Source organism: Polyodon spathula, chromosome 4 (assembly GCF_017654505.1).
Source record: "Polyodon spathula isolate WHYD16114869_AA chromosome 4, ASM1765450v1, whole genome shotgun sequence".
Taxonomy (NCBI): domain Eukaryota; kingdom Metazoa; phylum Chordata; class Actinopteri; order Acipenseriformes; family Polyodontidae; genus Polyodon; species Polyodon spathula.
Window position 1 is genome coordinate 13396108 of NC_054537.1, and position 20280 is coordinate 13416387.

At 35.9% G+C, this 20280-nt stretch overlaps 1 protein-coding gene across 1 annotated transcript in view; it reads right to left on the reverse strand.

Annotated features, from left to right (window-relative positions):
* The window catches only part of LOC121314203 (unconventional myosin-X-like), a 106022-nt gene that overhangs the window by 59882 nt on the left and 25860 nt on the right, over nucleotides 1-20280 (reverse strand). The window contains exon 2 of the mRNA XM_041247224.1: nucleotides 19733-19831. Coding sequence (XP_041103158.1) covers nucleotides 19733-19831 — 99 coding nt within the window. The remainder of the gene's footprint in view (nucleotides 1-19732; nucleotides 19832-20280) is intronic.

Here is a 20280-nt window from a genome sequence, read left to right on the forward strand (position 1 = left end):
TTTCCTGATGGGATCATGTGCATCTAATGTCATGTAGCAGGAAGTAAGGTCATTATCACAACGATGCAACAGTTCTGCAGCATTCATAGCTGTCTCCATCAATAAAGTCTCAAGACATAGTCAGACACCCAGTCACTAGCCTCAGGATCACTGAAACTAACACTCTGAACAGCAAATAATAGTGTAAGAATGTGGGGCTATTTCATTTCAGACTATACACACAGACTGATAGTATCCCAGGGTGTATGCCAGCTGCCTGAAAGACAAGCGGTGTCTGCCCCATATTGAGGCTAACATACCACCACAAGGGAGTATTTGGATGAGTTATTATGTGGTGCTTGCCCTATGTCTGAATTAAAAGAACAGAGGACACCGAGTTACTGGATCTTACGCACTTTCAAAATTAACTGACCCAAAATGTTACCAACAAATCAAAACTGTATCTTAATCCTAAGAAAGCCAAGTATTGAGTCCCACTCTGTAATTTGTAGCATCTGACTCGAGCTAAACACCAAAAGCCAACGGCCACCACAGGGAGGGAACTACTGGCTCCCAACACAAGATTATTTATGGACAAAATAGAAGCCTGTCATCATTTAAAAGGGTGTGTCCCCTCCAGCTCACAACTAGAGAACATGATCAAAAACTAAAAACACACTGAATACTTTTCACACAAAATCAGTGAACTTCTAACAGCTACCGTAAGAATGTTAAATGATTGTCTTCTTGGCTTATTGCCTGTTCTCAGCATTCATTCATGATATAACAAAAGCAAAAAAAAGAATCAGGATGCTTTTGGCTTCCAGTGATGGTTTCTGTTGCTGGCTTTATCCAGAGAAAATCTGGCCAGATTACCTGAGAAATACACTTGAAAAAACACTTTCATTCATACAAAACAGGCAAAAAAAAACTACATTTCAGTTCAATTCTGTTTTACGTAACAACTTATTAACAATTATACCCCAATATAAAATCAATTGAATTTTTTTTTTGTTTAATATCTTGGAAATCTTAAGGGGTGTTTTTTTTTATTTTTAATCCTTTTTGCAATAGCTCAAAAACATTTCACAACAGCCAAACCCAAATCAGACCATATGGCAGATAGTACAATAGCCATTTTACACATTCTGTGGTTTAATGCAGTTTGACTACTTGCTATCTGTATTAAATAACAGGAAACACAACTTAAAACAATTCTATTTCATAACTATTATTTTTATCTAATGTCAACTGTGATCTGTACAGATATGCTGATAGTAAAACATCTTACAGTAGTTAGTTGCCAGTAGTTAGTTGTGGTTTATAGATTATATATATATATATATATATATATATATATATTATATATATATATATATATATATATATATATATATATACACACACATACATACATACATACTAGTGTTTTTTGTAATGCTAAAAGTTTTGGTACAGTAATAACAAAATACCTAAACAAAATTTTTTTTTTTACATTTTTTTAAATCATGACTTCAGCTAACCTTAAAAAAAAAAAAAAAAAAATACTACACCAAGTTTGCTTGTAACTTTCAGTTCTTTTGGTAAATTGTAAATTATTGAGCTGGTTCTTCTGAATGCAGACTATACAGATAGAGAATGGAGACTAAACTCCTTTTAGATATCAAGGTAATAATTTTATTTTCACAATCATTTTAGTCCTACTATTCCAGTTTTTAGTTCTGCCTTGAACATCATTTGAAATTGCAGGACACTTTTTACTTGTGCCTTTGAACACAGCACATAGAATCTAGTCAAAATTGGGTCTTTGTCAGCCAACAAGTTCAAGCGTATGGTGGGACCAACCTGCATTACTGTTGCCCAAGGGTGAAACCTTTTTTACAGTTCATATTTCATGCATGACTAGTACAAGTTGAAGAGGATTAATGTTATGTTTTGACATGTCAATCATGCGCTCAAAAGCATTATTTTCCCTGAGAGCTTGATGACTAGATTCTTATGGCAAGTTGTTTGTTAACCATTGAAGCTCTCATATGAGAAAAAGGCTTTAGCACATACTGCACACATTCCTAAACAAACACAATGAACTTAATATGTGGTTAAACTATCAACTGGAGTGTCAGGTATTCTTCTACCTTTTAGATTTGCAGAAACTTATGGCGTTATTACCTAGAACTACCAGAGCTGTCATTTTGACCATCATAGCAAAAACAGTAGCTTTAGCTTAGTGCACGAGATTGATCACATGATCAAGCTGCTGAACTTGAAAGCTTCATGTTTACTTTGTATAGCTACAAAAGGAGAGTTTTTCAAAAGCGATTTATTAAATCCACAAAATGAATAAGACGAATCTGGACAAAAAAATGCGCCAGACCAAGACAGTGATGATGCTTACTCTAATGATAATGTGGTTAGTGATAATGAAAGTGATAAAGCTGCAGATATTTTGGGACAGAGACAAACACAAGCTGTGAAAAGTGTGTGGCAAGTGCAGTGCACATGGACAGAAGTGACATGACTGTGTTGATTGCACAAACTAGATTCCACAAGGTTTGTTTTTTTACATTCCACTTTTTGAATAGTTATACGTTTCCATCTTTCGAACAGTTGAATAATCTACAATTGTAAGTTCCATCCTTTCACCATTTTTTAAATTTAGTCCTGTTGTGGATGATTATATTGAAAAACAAAAATAATTACGGAATAATAGTGTAGCAAACCAGTTGCAAGACTGGAGACGGAAATTATCGTTGAAAAGCCAACAGAGTCGAACTTGGACACAAAATAAAAAGATGGGTAAACGGAAACACTTGTATAAAATAAAACAGTTAAGCAGATCTTGGGCACTGTAATCCTCTAGTGCTCCACAGTGTTGTAAGCTCCCGTTGCAGCCCTAAACTGGTCCTTGAGCTGCTAAAATCACCCCATTTTATAGCCCAACATTTGTAAACATTTTAAACAATGCAACCAATCATTACCCTTTCCAAAACCAACCCTAAGTTTTGTGATGCAATAGGTGTCCCTCAAGTGTACAAAGCAGGCTGCAAAAACAGTGTCACAAACATAATTTTAAGAAAAACAAACAATAACGCAGAACAGTTTCATAGCGTGTGGCGCAACAGTAGTTTTATATGCATTTTAATACAGCGGTTGAAAAAAAAAAAGGTTAGGTAGCTCTAGTGTTAAAGATGTTCAAGTATAGCTGATGGGAAAGACTATTTTACTTTTCTTCAAATAAAATATTATACTTCCCGTCACTAAAAAACGTCTCTGGCATACGTTAAGATTAGATGTATACATTTTCTGCTGACATGAGCACGAAATGTAAACAAAAAGAAAAAAAGTGGGAACCAAGGAAGGTTTAATATCTTCCATCTCAACAGGAAATGCTGCTAATTACAGGGGCATGCTGCTGGCAGAAATGTAATGCAAATCAAAGCCAGTTCTGACATTTTATTCTGGCATCCAGCCAAAGCTGTTTTCAGTTGAAAGAATTGTCTGACCTTAGAAATGACACTATTTTGTGGTTGTCCTCATTCTTCACATTCCTCTCAATCACCCCAAATCCTGTTTCTAGGAGGGGTAATATGCTGCTTTTTATTTTTGATTATTGCATTCTCATGTTAAGCCCAGTAAAATAAAAATTAAAAATGTTATTGGAATGCACAGTTACCAAATTATGTATGTGATTCATCCTCTGTGTTTCTTTTACATTTTAAGTTGGATTCAGTCAAGCAGTAATTGAATTTTCAAATGATAAATCCTGAAACCCCCATAGTTCCCTAAATCACAGCACATAACATTTATACCACATCCCAGAGCCAGACTAGACTGGTAACTCTACACAGGCAGAGAGGCATCTGTGGTTGTCTGACTCTTGTGAATGGAAATGATTCTGACCTGAATTAAACAAAGAAGAATTCTTTCTTATACATGTATAATCCAATCTAGTTTTATTGAGCTTTTCAAAATTCAATTATAAATCACATGAAGGAAATGTTCAGTCTTTCAGAACTTTGTACAAGTCATTCTCTTTTTCTAAACAATCTAGAAGTCACATGGCAAATCATTTTGAATTCTGGCTGTTAAAAAGACAGAGCTTGCCTTATTATATCTGTATAAAAAGGTTAAACAAAATTAATTTTAATTACATCAAACACAAATTAGGGAATAGGAATTTGGTAAATTTATAATTTGAATGTATTCCCTAAGTACATCCAGTATGTATCCAAATAAATAAATAAATAAATACATGCATTCTCCTGCTGTATACAGTTAGTATACGTTTGATCTGGTAACAGAGTCAATGTAAAAACATGTTAATGGCCTCCACTACAGTGCCTATAGAAAGTCTACACCCACGTTCAAAATTTTCACCTTTTGTTGCCTTATAGCCTGGAACTAAAACGCATTAAAATATACATATATATTTTTTTCATTTGTCTACACATCCTACCCCACAACTTCCAATTAAGTTCAAAGTTGCAGGTTTCATCAGTTGTTGTTATAGGGTTCTTGAGGTGTTTTGGACCGGACATCCACAAACCGTTTTCCTAATGGTAATGCCATTATTTCCCCAGGTGGGAAGCCATTACTAATCAAAGTCACCTTCATCCTGTTTGTTTTTTGAAAACACCAAACGCTGTTTTCATTGGTATGGACAAACCTAAAACGGCTTTACGCCTATCACAATACAACGTTATGTTTGGTCGTGCAGGATCGTGTAGTGGATGATCTTCACCTAGGGAACACCCACTCCTACTAGACCCGTTCGTACATGGCAGGCTCATGGTTAGGGTAGCGTAGAACTCCATACCCTCGGGAGGGTACTGGGGAATGGAGCAAAGTACAGAGAAGTCCTTGAGGAAAACCTGCTGCCCTCTGCAAGAAAACTGAAACTGGGATGGAAGTTCACCTTTCAGCATGACAACGACCCAAAGCACACAGCCAAAGCTACACTGGAGTGGCTAAGGAACAAAAAGGTAAATGTCCTTGACTGGCCCAGTCAGAGCCCTGACCTAAATCCAATCGAAAATTTGTGGCATGACTTAAATATTGCTGTCTATCAACGTTCCCCAATGAACTTGACAGAGCTTGAACAGTTTTGTAAAGAAGAATGGTCAAATATTGCCAAATCTAGGTGTGCAAAGTTGGTAGAGACCTATCCCAACAGACTAACAGCTGTAATTGCTGCCAAAGGTGCTTCCACCAAGTATTAACTCAGGGGGGTGGAGACTTATCCAATTATGATCTTTCAGTTTTGTATTTTTAATATATAATATTTTTTTCTCAATAAAAACTTTTTTTCCCCTTAACAGTGTGCAGTATTGTGTGTAGATAAGTGTGAAAAAAATCCTCATTTAAATGCACAAAACTGAGGCACTGACACAACAAAATGTGAAAAAAGATCAAGGAGGTGTAGACTTTCTATAGGCACTGTATATCCCTGTTTCAAGGGTAAACTTTTGTGGGTATAAAAGCTATTCCAATGAACTACATTTAAAGGTATACTATAAATAAGGCTTCTGATTTTCGGTTTTAACCAATCAAACACCCTTGATTAAAAAAAAAATTAAATTTGTGGACAGCCAATAAACACCGGAAAAAACTGTAGAAATGGTTAATCTATTCACGTTGACTTTACCCTTTTCCTATAAAAAAATTAAACCTACTACAAAAATAATAATAAATACAATTCCCAGTGCTGCTGGGCAATGCCCCGCCTTCCTGACTTGTATCTATCATTGATTCGTTCTGAATACTTTAAACCCGCCCCAACTACTGAGTGACAGCACATTCCTACATTTCCATTGGAGACTGCACTTGCGACATTTCAAACAAGATTACAATCAGGATGGAGGCTTATTAGTGGGATTTAAAGCTGTATTATAGTTAAGATACAGAGGATTTAAAACAGAATTGTGACTAAATGTACAAAAATTCCTACAAACAAAAACCCCAGAAGAATGTGCCCGTGACCATGGATATTTCACGTGGAAGACAGCAAAGAAGGTACAACTTAAGTGTGCAAGTACTGCCCAGTTACTATACGTATTTTGACACATAAAAAAACAACGCTCAAGCATTTTGAAAAGTAACAGAAAACACTAATTTCATACAGTATATCAAAGACAAAAGCGCCAAAAAAAAAAAAAAAAAAACAATTTACATAAAACTAGCATGAAATAGCTAAAAATAAGCACCGAAAAGTACAATGAATAAAACCCGAAAAACAGAAGCCCTAACTGTAAATCACACTGTATACAGTTCTGAAGCATATTGTGTAAAGCTGTATTCAACTCTGAAACATGTTTATCCCATCCATATCTTCAGAGAATTTAAAACAGATGTTCTGTTAAATTTCCTGTCAGTAAAATGTTTATCTGTTGCAGTTAGCGTGCAAGATGTAAATCGGGGCATCTCACAAAATTTAGCATCATCCCTTCTTATCAGCAGGAATATAAGGAGAATGTGGAACACCACTGGGACTAGAGGGCGTGGGGTTTCTGCAACAGATTAGCTTTATAAAACAACCTTCAAACCCTAAAAACTTGGATGCATTACTGAAGAGCTACAGCACAGTGATGAAGGTTATTGCTTCTTCAGAGACGGAGGGGACTGTTCTTCATTTATTTATCCAGGAGATTTACCCATTACAGTGTACAAACACCAATAAAAACGTGTATGGTTCAAACTTAATCAGTTAAATATGTAATCTCAAATGTATTAAGTAAACTAGAAATACTCAACAACTTTTATAATTATTACAACTGTTAGCCCTTTAAAACAAAAATAAAGAAAATATAACATATTTTGTATTTATTTTTTAAAATAAAACGTCACAGTCAATGAAAAACAAATTTGGCTTGAAGCTTTTTAGTACAAATCAGGCCATTTATTATTTTCCCTTGATGATAAAACTTAATGGCTGTATTTGGCTTTGTCTTATTATACTGGCGTCTTTTTGGGCCCCTGCCTTTGAACTTATCCTTACACTAATAAGAGTAATTCTTAACTTTCCAATGAGACGTTAAACCGGCTTCATATTAAGTATAAAGTGTCACGATGAAAAACAAAGGCTGAGCACAGACTAAAATGATTAATGAACAGGTAATAATTGCCAGTAGACTGCAGTCTTAAATCACATAGACCTAGTTATATTTAAAACATGCTGGGGTTAAGCGAAACCTCAAGAATTTAATGCTGCTATGTGGGATCAAAGACTGCTCATTGTTATTTAATATCTTTATATTTATAAAATGGGTGTTTTAAATACGCTATCCTGATTGGTCAAAACAGGCCACATGGGGGTGTTGATATTACAGCATATCACCATGGGTTGGCACTTTTTTAAAAAACCCGCAAATCACTAGCAGATATCCATACACTAGAATTTAAAAACTAATATGGCAAACATTTTGGAATTTATCGAAATAAAACATGACCAACGAGATTTATGTAAATGTTGAACTTTTGGGAAACCGAAGTGTACATGAGATATTAAATGAATCTGAATCCGACACTAATGATTAATTAAAGTAGTGGGAAAAAAACAAACAAACAAACAAACAAAAATAAGTATTCAAATAAATTCAAAACTCGCCATTCTGATCGCTGTGTTCCTTCTCTCTGAACTACGGCATTTCCCTATCCCATTTTGAAAATACATAGTTTAAAAAATATATTTTAAACTTTCAGCTTTTCACAAAATATTTGGGTCCCTCTTAAAAGAGACTTTGGAGTTAAAATATGTTTTGTTGCCGTTGCTCCCGCTGTCCGTTCTTCGCTCTGCCTGCTGCCACTGGACCCACCCCCTGCGCAGCTGTGTGATCTGATGCTTAACATTTATAAATTCATCTCGACAGTTTCTGGCATACCTTTTAAATGTGTGCAGGTACGATGGTATCATGTTTTCTGCTGTGCCCTGCATTGCTTAAAATTGTTTCTTAACACTGGTCCAGTAGTTCTCCACGTTACCATGCTGCAAATTGCAGTCAGTTTGATAAGTAACCGGGTATTCCATGTAAATAACGTCTTTCTCACCAATGTGAAGCTGTACTAGCACAAATCTGGTATGGATACCTCCTGTTACTACCCTGGATAACAAAGGATTATTAAAAAAAAAAAAAAAAAAAAAAAAAAAAAAAAACAACCAAAAAAACCGCAGTCTCACTGTTGCAGGTCTTGTGAGGAAGGGTCTGCGTGATTTAAAGGCAGTCTTATTTGTGCTGCTAATGTTGGTTGATCCATTTTCTAAGCGCAATAAGGCATTTCAGGGTGTGGGATATACTCTAATATCCACATGCCCCGGGAGGTTAAAACCAGTTGGCTTCGCCTTGTGACTTATAATGCACCCGGGGCATGTGGATATTAGAATATATCCCACACCCTGTCGTGCCTTATTGCTTACCTAATACATACCATTTGAAGGTTAATGTGATTCAACTAAACATAAAATAAACCAGTATTATTTGAAATCGACATTAAATATATTAATACACATTTTTTATGATTATTACTAATTTCAAATCTGATTTTTTATTTCTTTTTTGTCCTTAATTAAAAATGTCCTTCTGTTTTAAATGTAGCTTACATTATTGTTATTTCACATAGTACTTCAAACATTCAGCACATTTACAGTTAGGTCATATTGACAGTGAAATGTATATATAAACACATCCCTGTATAAGGATCTTTCTCAAATTTACAGTTTTCATTATTTCAAGATGTTTTACAGTATTTAAATTTTCTTGTCTAAATCTAAACTGTGTTTGTGTTGATTTGTAGCACCCATTTCAAATATGGTGCTGTTTTAGAAATGTTTTTAATTGCTTAAGTTAACACATTTGATTGCACATCCAGAACCTGCTCAGCTGTAAAAACTGAGCGCCTCAGAAAAATCCAACATTAGCAAGCCGTTCAATTTAAACTTGATCTGCTTGATCTGTTTAAGATACATGTGACTCCTGTACACCGGCACTGATAATATGCTTTTTATTTTAGCAAAAAAACACTGACAAAATCAATCTTTTTGTTCTAGGTATTCACATGAGCGTGCTTGTGAAATAGCTTGAGGGCCATTTCCAATGAGTCAGCACAGACTGCACTATGTAATTTAGGACAGTTAACACACACGATAACATTTTCCATTTTTCAACAGCAATAGGCAATAATACTGGTATTCACTGGTTAATTGTTTATGCTACCTAATGTCAGAGAATGTACTACTTTGAGTTATGGATCTAGAATCCTACCCTCTCTAGTCCTGCAATATTCCAGCGAGCCAAGAATGTAATGTCAAAAGCAGGTGTGTTAGAGGAGAGAGTGTTTTGATCAAACCTACAAATATACTTGCATTCTCCTTTAAAATAAATCAAAAGATGTAATTTATTTTCAGGAGTCAAGCAGGAATTGTGACGTTGTGCTGGGAACAACATAAATTGAAACAAAATAACAAAGATATACAAAAATAAATGGGAAGGCACCCTGGTCCCTTTATATTACCCCCCCCCCCCCTTTTTTTTTTAAAGTGATTGTCAATAAACTTAAATACATATATTACTATGCATAGAATTTACACATTGCAAAATGATATAAACGTAATGAAGCACAATTAAAAGATTGTTTACAGACTTTTTTTGGACTTAAAAGTAACCAAACCACACAATTATTTAGTAAAAAATGTCAAAAATGTATACTCTTCTGTCCGCCGAAGTCATTTTTTTTCTTTTCCTGTAGCAGGACTAAGGGTTATTTCAGTTCTCCACTTTCCAGCCCATGTAGACATGGAGTGTAAGCACTTACACAGTCTGTGTTGCTCTACACAGTTCACTGCATCACAAATCAATCAACAAGCTCTACTATTAACTATTTCAGCTCCTACAGACACAAACGTATTAACAGGGCTCCATTCACTCGATCTGAAAACACTGCACCTGTCCCAATCTAACTTCAGCGCTGCATTAGAACATTAGGTATTTATCATTGTTAAAGATGGAAGAACACTCTAAGACCTTGTATGGGAAAGCATGGCAAATGCTATCAACATGTGAGTAACAACTATTATAAGGACCGTTTCACATGTACTGTATTTGGTCCTATTCTGAAACTTTAGATTCTACGAAGCAGATAACAATTTTATTGTTTTTAGTTATTGTTTCTTCCTTATGTAATAAGGGACACAGCACATCAGTTGTGCCTTTATTTAGAATGGCACCCTTTCAATGAAGAAGGCCTATCAACCAAAACATATTTTTTCTCTCTTCAAGTCTGTGTTGACTTAATGTCACTCATCTTCAGTAAATACATTCTCATGACAACACTTAGTGGCATAATCAGATTATAATCTGTTACAACATATTTTGTAAGCCTCGTATTCACATCAAAACTACATCATTTGCACATGGTGATCTCACGCTAATTTTCAAGTCGTGAACTGAACTTCATAAACATAAATAAATCACTGTTATTAAGAAACTCACCTGTAAAATCCAAGGGAAGTAAAGCCTCTGAATAGTTTAGGAGAATAGTTACTTTCTTTCATTCTTTCAAAACACTGATTAGGCCTAAAATAATTAAAACCAAGCAAGAGAAGGAAGATATTTCTTTCTATTCAAAAATTTAACAATGTAACTATACACCAAACCACTTAAAAAAAGTAAAACTAGCTCTTATAGACCAAACAATTAATACAACAGGTCAACAACATGCCTTCTTAAATGAGCTTCTTAGGCAGTTGGTGGAAGTCTAAAGGGTTGGCTCAGCTACAGTAACCAGGTTTCATTAAAGATTATGCTCAACTTAGTTCTAATTAGATTTCCCAATTGGGAAAATGGTATCCCTTCATTACTTAGCAGATGCAGACAGTATTTAAGTGCTCAGACACAACAAAGTCACTACTTTGGGACATAAGCCAAAGAACAGATACAGAATGAATAAACCTCTTCTGTCAGCAGCAATAAGACTAACCTAGCTACTGTAAACCTTCAACAAGTAGCTAGCAGTTTTTTTTTTTGACATAAAAGTAGCAAAACTTTTTATTTTAACTTTTAACTTTTTATTTTTAATGCTACAGTAAAAAGTAAACTACTGCTGGAAATGCAGCTCTGTGCTCTATCATAATTCTGACCTTTGACTTCAACTGACCTGTCAGCCCCAACATGGATGACCAAAATCAAGGTTAGATACTAATGTTCACACCATCCTCTATGTTTGTACCAAAAATCAGCCTGGGATCCTGATGGGATCAGAAGGTATTCACTCATTACATTGTGTCATTGTAGTTTCATGGATGATACAGGAAAGGAAAAACAACTTTGAGAGGGTAAGGGTAGAGGGTAGTCAGTCTGTAAAAACATGTATAGGGCACCTCTAATGTCTACCAACAGTTCAGTGTGCTGATGCTGCATCATGTGTTCAAAGAAGAGACGACAATCAGCCATAAACTGCTGATTGTCTTCTCTTCTTTCCAGATGGCTTGCTTCATAGGCAGGTTCATTAGGCCAGTCTGTTGGTTTGTTTCACATGAAAGGACAGTGCACGTGAAATTTGGCAGGGAAAGCTCGTGAAAATGTTCCAAAAAACGGTCTCAGTATTTTACAGTGAAAGTCTCAATTTCTTGTGAGATTCCAGGAAATGCTTGTGAAATCAACACCCACTTGCACATGTAAACATGAGTTTCTCATGAAAATGTTAATTAGCTCGTTCAAATCCTTTCTTAAAGCTGCTATAAAAGTCACATGGGAATACGTACCGCAAGTTACCACGGTACAAAGATGGCAGCAGGAAAGTACAGTTTTTGTTTGCAGTATTTTAACCTTTATCAGATTGGTGTTGCCGATAACCCCACTTTACATCTTCCCCAAAACTGCACAATGGAAATCATGCATGGATCTAAATGTGTTTCTAAAGTATCATACAGATTGAATTTACCAAGTTTCTGTTTAAAACTATTACTAAACATGTTTGATAAACTGCATCATGGGTTTGTGAATTCAGGTGGTTACAAAACCTGTGTCCATCCTCCACTTACGAAGAGAGTGTTAGTATCCGTAAGAACATAAGAACATAAGAACATAAGAAAGTTTACAAACGAGAGGAGGCCATTCGGCCCATCTTGCTCGTTTGGTTGTTAGTAGCTTATTGATCCCAAAATCTCATCAAGCAGCTTCTTGAAGGATCCCAGGGTGTCAGCTTCAACAACATTACTGGGGAGTTGATTCCAGACCCTCACAATTCTCTGTGTAAAAGTGTCTCCTATTTTCTGTTCTGAATGCCCCTTTTTCTAAACTCCATTTGTGACCCCTGGTCCTTGTTTCTTTTTTCAGGCTGAAAAAGTCCCTTGGGTCGACACTGTCAATACCTTTTAGAATTTTGAATGCTTGAATTAGGTCGCCACGTAGTCTTCTTTGTTCAAGACTGAACAGATTCAATTCTTTTAGCCTGTCTGCATATGACATGCCTTTTAAGCCCGGAATAATTCTGGTCGCTCTTCTTTGCACTTCTATGCTGAGGCAACTTGAAACAATCCACAACGCAAAAATGGGTTAACCTACTCTCAACATATAATATGGCATAGAATTTTCACGATTTGTTCTTGGGAATCAACAATCCTACTCAATATTCCAATTTTTTTATTAAGCAGAATCAGTCATACAAAGAACAACACACATGAGGATGCTATATTTGGTATAAAGAGATGCAAAATAAGTTAATGAAACAAAAAAGTACACCGCCGGGTTACAAAAATAAAGACAGCAGTGCATCTCTAATAGCAGGACCCTGTTCATATCGCTGTTATGCAATTCTTGCTGGAGGCTGAGGTAGCTGTTTCTCTGCTTGCCTGAAAACCTCCTTACAGTCCTGGCACAGATTGTGCAGGAAACAGCAGGCAGCAATGATTTGGGGAACAAACTCTTGGTTCACTTCAGTATGCTTCAGTAGTATCCATCACGCCCCTTGCAATAACCAAAACGCCTGTTCAACCATCAGATTTGACGAGATTATGTGTGAAAAGCAGTGTGGGGAACAACACTAAAACAAAGTATTAAAAAAGCAGGCACTACCGATCAGCAAATCAGATCTTTAATATCCATTTATGTCAAACACAATGACACATGGATTCTTTCTCGTGAAACTGTTCTCTGCTCATGTAGTATTTTAGGGACTTTCATGGTTAACAACACGAGAATCCAAGTGGAAATGTAAGCATTCCAAAGGAAATGAGAGGCTTTACATGTAAAACACAAAAAGGCACCATGCCCACATTTAAGTCAAACACTCATGAAATGCGACCTATTGAGGATACTTGTGAGTCAAGTAGCAGTGGACAGCTGTATGAACTTCTACCAAGTGAATAGCAGCTGATTGAGCTCTGAGCGAGGGGTTTGCTGGAGCCGAAGTTGGTGTGTGTTGGCCACTGCAAAAAGTTCCTCTCCAATTATGCCAGCCTCCAAAAAACATGTTGTGACCCAAATAACTTACACTTTAACTAATGTATCACCCATGAAACTGCAATGACACAATGTACTGAGTGAATACCTCCTGATCCCATCAAGATCCCAAGCTGATTTTTGGTACAAACTTAAGAGGATGGTGTGAACTTCAGTATCCAAGACTATAGGGCGCACCCTGCACTCACGCAGAGCGCCTTTACTGGATTCGCCACTCGGGAGCCCCCCTTACTACTTTTGTAATGGTACAATTGCTATATTCCTCTCAGAAAACAATCCATAGTCTTCCAAATAGATGCAATTAGGGCTTTTCAAGTCAGAGAGAGGTACTAGTTTGTTCACAATGCCAAAAAAATAAAAACAAATAAAAGTACAATTTCCCAAAACTCTGAATTGTAGCCATATTGACCCATAATTTGGTGGTGATACAATGCCTTTTTCTGGACCAGTTACAAGAGTCTTATTTTAAAGCACGTGCAAAGACCAGAACTAACTTTTTTTTTTTTTTTTAAATTACAAAACTAACAAGAAACTACTTAGAACAATACATTCTTGCAACAAAGTTGTTTCTTACTACTGCTATATCATTATAACTGTTATATTTGTCTCAGAAAAAAATGCCTTTATGCAGCTCTTTCTTTTAAACATATTTTGGTACACAAAATGCATCATAAAATAATTAAATCCAAGTTGATTTCTTATAGGACTATATGGCTCCAATTCTTTGTCAATTTAGTACCAGTAGCTTTTTTGTCCTTGTGAACACACTCTAGTTTAGCTATAAAACACTGTTTCTGTTTGCAGTTATGGCATGTCTTGTGAATTTGTATTATTAATATGCTTTATCTATTCACATCAGTTATTTGACTATAAGACATTTCCAAGTGTGTCTTTCTTTACCCTAGAAGATCATATCTGACACGGTTTAAACACCCTTGCCTAGTGAGCATGGAAAGAAATGCAGAGTGAGGACCTTGGACACTAATTGCTGATGACACCAGGCACAGGCGAGTCACACTTTATTAGAGTGTATCTGTAAAATGATAAATCATGACCAGTCAGTTCCCTTCAATCCATTTCTCATATAGTCTCATGAGTTTGCATGTGATCAGTTTGCATGTCAACTCCCATGTACTGTAACATTTACTTCAGGAATACAATTATGGGACAATTTGAAATGGTTTTTGCAGCAACTGTCAGAGGACTCTGTGGTAACATACTGTGCATTACACACATACACACACACACACACACACACACACACACACACACACACACACACACACACACACACACACACGTCACTTGATATGTCGCGGGTGTTGTTGTCCAATATAAATCCGCTATATATCGAGGGCCGAGATAGAAAATCAAATAGACTAAAAACAAATACTGTACAACCACTCCCTCATTTTATCAGGGGTGTCAGGGTCCAATATAAGTTCTCTACACAACCTGCTTTTTCTCATTTTTCATATAAAAAGCAGCACCCCGTTTGAATTCGTACAATGGAGAGTAATTGCTTCTCAGCAACTTCAGTCTCCACTTAATGCCACAAGTCTTCCTCTCCTTTCTCAAATGCCCAAACCCGCTGCATTGAAAGAATCCACTCCCAATAGGCTTGTTGCTAGGGAGCTGACATCACTGCTGTGTGATTTTTGCTAGTGAATTGCTGCTGCCACAAGTGAACACCTCGCTGGCTAAAATAAAAATAGAATAACCACCTCATCAAGTAGATATTTAATTTGCTTTGTGTTATTGTGCAATGTGTGTCTATATGATAACAACAGTACGATATTAATGCTTTGTTTTTCATTGTTTTGTATATTTTTGTGGTGTGCAGTACGAAATAAAACGAAGCAGCTGAGGTATGCGCAGTTAAGACAGTGAAAATGGGGAGCCAACTCCACAACCGCGATATATCCGAATCAGCAGTAACAAGGGTTGGGTTTAATCTATAGATATATATAATTTTATATATATATCTTTATTTTTATATAGAACCTTTCATAGTGGACCACCATCACAAAGAGTTTTACAGAGGTAGGCTGTGAACTGTGCATTATATATACAGTCACTTAAAATAGGACACTGATTTAACATCTCATCCACACGATGGAGATGAGGTGGAGGAGGTTAAGTGACTTGCTCAGGGTCACACAGTGAGTCAGTCAGTGGCAGAGATGGGATTTGAACCAGTAACCATCTGGTTACAAGCCCTGTACTTTAACCAATGAACCACACTGCCTTAAGTTTATGGTATACAACTCATTAAGCCAAGCAGACAGCTCAATAATATTTTACATAAGTATAAATACATACAAGCCTTGTTTATTCAGGCTAGTCTAACACAGATATGGATTCATTTTAAAAGTACTTGGTGTTCTCCTTTAATTTCTCTTCTCTTTATAGAACAGCAACCCCTACTAAGCCTGACATGAAAAAAGAGCCAACACAGAATGCCTATGTAACAGCAATATTGGAGCTTTCACAATATGTTAAACGGTTTCCAAGGTTTAAAAGGTTTATAGGTTTAATTTCTTTTCTGAAGGATGATTAGGGTACCCTCTTAAAATTCCACAAGACAGTTAAGGACATTTGATTTCTTTCAATCCAGTCTCAATTAGAAAAGAAAATCTACTTTTATAATTGTATAAATATTTACGGAAACTGAATATCTTAAACAATATTAGAAAGAATAAAATGCTTTATTTCCTGTTTTGATGCCAGTAAGATCTGTCTCTACAAAGAAAGATCATTCTTTCAATGACAGAGCAGTGCAGAACTGAACATTAAGACATCTTCAGAAGTCTTCGTGTGCTGCTTTGCACAGCCCACAGTAATTGTAGCTGTGGTTGATTCAGAGGTATTCATGTGTCAATCATCATTAAAAAACAGACAAGAAAGCCACTCCATCTTTATATTTGACATAATTACAGTATCTCAATAGATGTGCAGCTAGGCAGTCACTGAGGGACAGTGGACAACATCTGGTCTCCCTACTCTCTTCAATTGCTTTAGTATCAACCATCTCCCAGTTAACAGGTGCCATGGTTTCAGCTTACAGGGGTGGAGGCAGGGAGCTGGAAAACAAGACTGTGTGAACTCTGACCTCTCCGAGCACGATGGACACATTTCCAGGTAGAAACAAGATCACCTGATTAAAATAAAAATGGCGACACTTGATCACTTGTCCTTTGGAGAGAATATATTATTTTCATAGAAGCACTGAGATCACTTTTCAGTTAGTTACCTAAAATTTACGAACAATGGCAGGCCTAGTTTAGGAGGCAATTTAAAAGGTAGAACAGCAAAGCAAACGCATATTCAGTTACCAATTTCAAGTTAAAGGTAAATTATACAAATCACCCTAGTAGAACAGTGGTATTAAAACTGACCTGAATTCCTTAGGAGATTAAACAACAAAGGATGTTGCTTACCCTGAAAGAGGTTTAAATATTTTATGAAGTGGGAGTCATACTTCAAAAATGTGTTGATGGAACACATTAAAAAGGTTGAAATGTAAGCATTCTTTAACAAATCCAACACTTACAAGAGGAGGCAGTTAAATAGAAGTCAAACGAGATGCTCTGCTGATATACTGCATCTATGATAACATTAACCTCTATCTGCACTGAATAGCATCAATACAACCCTGTTTCTCTAGTACATGTTTAATAAACATGGTTTACAATCACACACGGTTTAGTGATATCACATGCATGGCAGTGTTGTGAATAGCAGTTTAATGTGTGCTTTTATAAAAGTTGTTTTGAAACAAACAAAACTTTATATGAAACTTTGTAAATTATTTATTTATAGAAATTACTGATAGGAAATGTTAAGCATGCAGCACAAATTACTGTACAATAGGTCTTTCCAAATGTCCTTGTATAACTTCTATTATTAATTTCTTTTCATGAAGTTATGATAAAGCAAGTCTAGATTGTTTTAGTTTGCAATGCAAGGGAGACAATGGTTTGATGCACTTTTTCTTCAGTTATCATCAGCATTTTCAGCTGTGTATTCAAAGCCATTGTTATATCTAGCAGTAATAAGTATATAATCACACTTGTTTTCAGAAAGGCACCTCTATTGCAGAACTACAAAATTAAACGTCCATTGTTAGTCAACTAGACATACCTATCCAAGATGGTTTAAAAGTAGTGAAAATTGAATACAAAAAACATTGTTTTAAAACAGTTTATGTGCTGGTCATTCAATGGCACAGGGCATTCAACCACTGACCTGAAGTATCTTAAATCAGTGTGAAAACACACTGCTGATATTTGACCCACTTAAATTCTTGTTTTAAAAAAGACAACACTGAACATGATCACTCCATTTATACAACAGGGCTGGGTAGATCTACACATGCTGTGTATTTTGTTAATGCAAGAAGCTATGGGGAACACAGTTTTATAGCCGCTCACAGTAAATTAACCAAGTGATTTTCTCACATGTTTTTCAACACTCTGCTTGGGCTACAGCAGATAAGTCACTGCGTGGGTGGCTACCCTAAGCTAAGAAGCTTCATGCCAGCCCTGTATTAAACAATTCTATTGAGTGACATGCTCAAAGCAAGATTGGTCTGAGTTTTCACCACAGTATTGAATCACCTGCACCTATGATGACCTTTGTTTTCCTTCCCCCAAGCTGTTGGTCTTCCTTTTGTTTGGATTTGGGGACAAGGGCATGTTAACCTATAATAGTAGGTTGTTCCCTCATGCTTGAATAACTTTGTTTATACAAAGCATAATGTACATTTATGTAAAATGTTGCTTTCCAACCTGCTTTTTGCTTTAAACCTTTCAAACGGACCGATTTTAAGGTGAATGTGTTAAAAAAGAGTAGGATTTGTATTACTTGTTAAGCTTTATATGAAACTTTGTAAATTATTTATTTATAGAAATTACTAATAGGAAATGTTAAGCATGCAGCACAAATTACTGCACAGTAGGTCTTTCCAAATGTCCTTGTATAACTTCTATTATTAATTTCTTTTCATGAAGTATGTGGGATTAAATCCATTGAAAGAGTTCTCAGACTGTTAACATATATTCTTCAAGGAGCACGAATATCTTAGCCGATCACAGAGAAGTTAAAGTTACAGTTCAGTGCAGTCTTCCTGATGCACAGAAGTGTTTTCAGGTGCCTTGGAGTATATGTGAGAAGCACAAACCCCTTTGCCAACATCAATAAGCTTTTTTGTGGGAGCAAATTAACAGTTTTTGAAACATCAAGGATAATTTGATTAGAACTCTACCATGTGTCGTTTAGACTTACTGTACTTGGGGTGTCATATTTCTTTTACCAGTGCAAAAAAATGAAACACTTTTTTGAAGTAGACTGCTCAGAAGATTATAAAGCCATATCTTTACTATTTATAGCAGATGATCAAACTAACACCTATGTCCAAGTATGTACAAGTTGCTTGGTTTGCTAATTATCGGTATGAGCTAATTTATTTACTTAGCTTTAGAAGCCAGGAGAACAGGAATTCTGATAATTCAAATACAGACTCTAAAACTTTTTAGATTATATTTCAGCGTTTGCCTTTGTTTCTTTAACCCTGCTTCTCTGGACATGCTGCTGTAGATGAAAGCATGACTAAATGTGGAATAAATATATTCCTTATGAAGTAGGTTGCAACTCAAATAAATGCCATCACGGAAGTGCTCACCTGAAACACGCATTTTGGAATAATTCACCTAGCAGAGCACTCCCAATTTCTACTGTTCATTTCAGTGCATCACAGTGTCCTTGGTGAACAGCCATGTAACCCTTCTTTAGGACTTAGCATCCTAGCTATAGAGGCATATCGCTTAACTGTTGTTTCAAGCATGGACACTTGCTTTACAATTTAAAAGTATGCCAAAGTCTTACAGCCTACCAAACAGCTTGGCTGTATCTCACAGTGGGATTTGGATGTGATGAGTTTTACTAGATGTAGAAGTCGAAATAAGCCCTCTAGGGTAGTCGCCACATTGTAGAGGAGGGAAAGTGAAGTACTTCCTACAGTACGTGGTCAGAAAATATATAGCCACACAAAGAATTAAAGTAGTCACTGCGTTCTTGTCAACAATGAAAAAAGCATGATGTTTAAAAAAAAAAAAAATTGATAGTTATAGATTTATTTATTTTTTTATTCCACTATACGGCATTCTTTTCACTGGTAAAATTATTTATTGTTTTTATACTAAAAAAAATACAAGGCCATTGTAAAATAAATTCACACATTTTAACTAATAATATTTTGCAGTTATGTTTTAAGAACATAGTAGTCTAAGTTGGTTACATACCTGCCCATAGTCTGTGGCGAGCACCACAACTCCTGCTGCACAGGAAGAGACTGTACTAGGTAGGTGCTGATCATTTTCTCTCAACCAGACTCTTGCTCCCTGTAGAATAAATAAATAAATAAAAAAACACTTTATAGATTATATATAGTAATTGTTAAACTTTACAGATTAAGAGTTCAGAAATTATCTAACATTAGTTCAACCAGACCCAGCAGGAACTACACTGAGCGTATTTGTGCCTTCATAGAATTAGGAACTTTATTAAACGTGCTATTCCAATTGTTTTCTTTCTGCTTAGATTAACTTATTTTCCATCACCAGGTCAAAAGCCCAAAATCTCTATAAAGCAGTATTTATACAGTTAAGTAGAAGGATTAAGACAAATACATTCCCATACAGCTTGGAGTCAGTGGTTAGTTGAATGAAAAACCCTGCGTGCAAAATACTATGCCTCAGCATGGGTCATGGAATAGTTAATGTTAAAAACTTATGTGGTAACAGAGCTTCACTGTTATGAAAAGCAATGGTAGAGCAGGGGACTTCTTTCT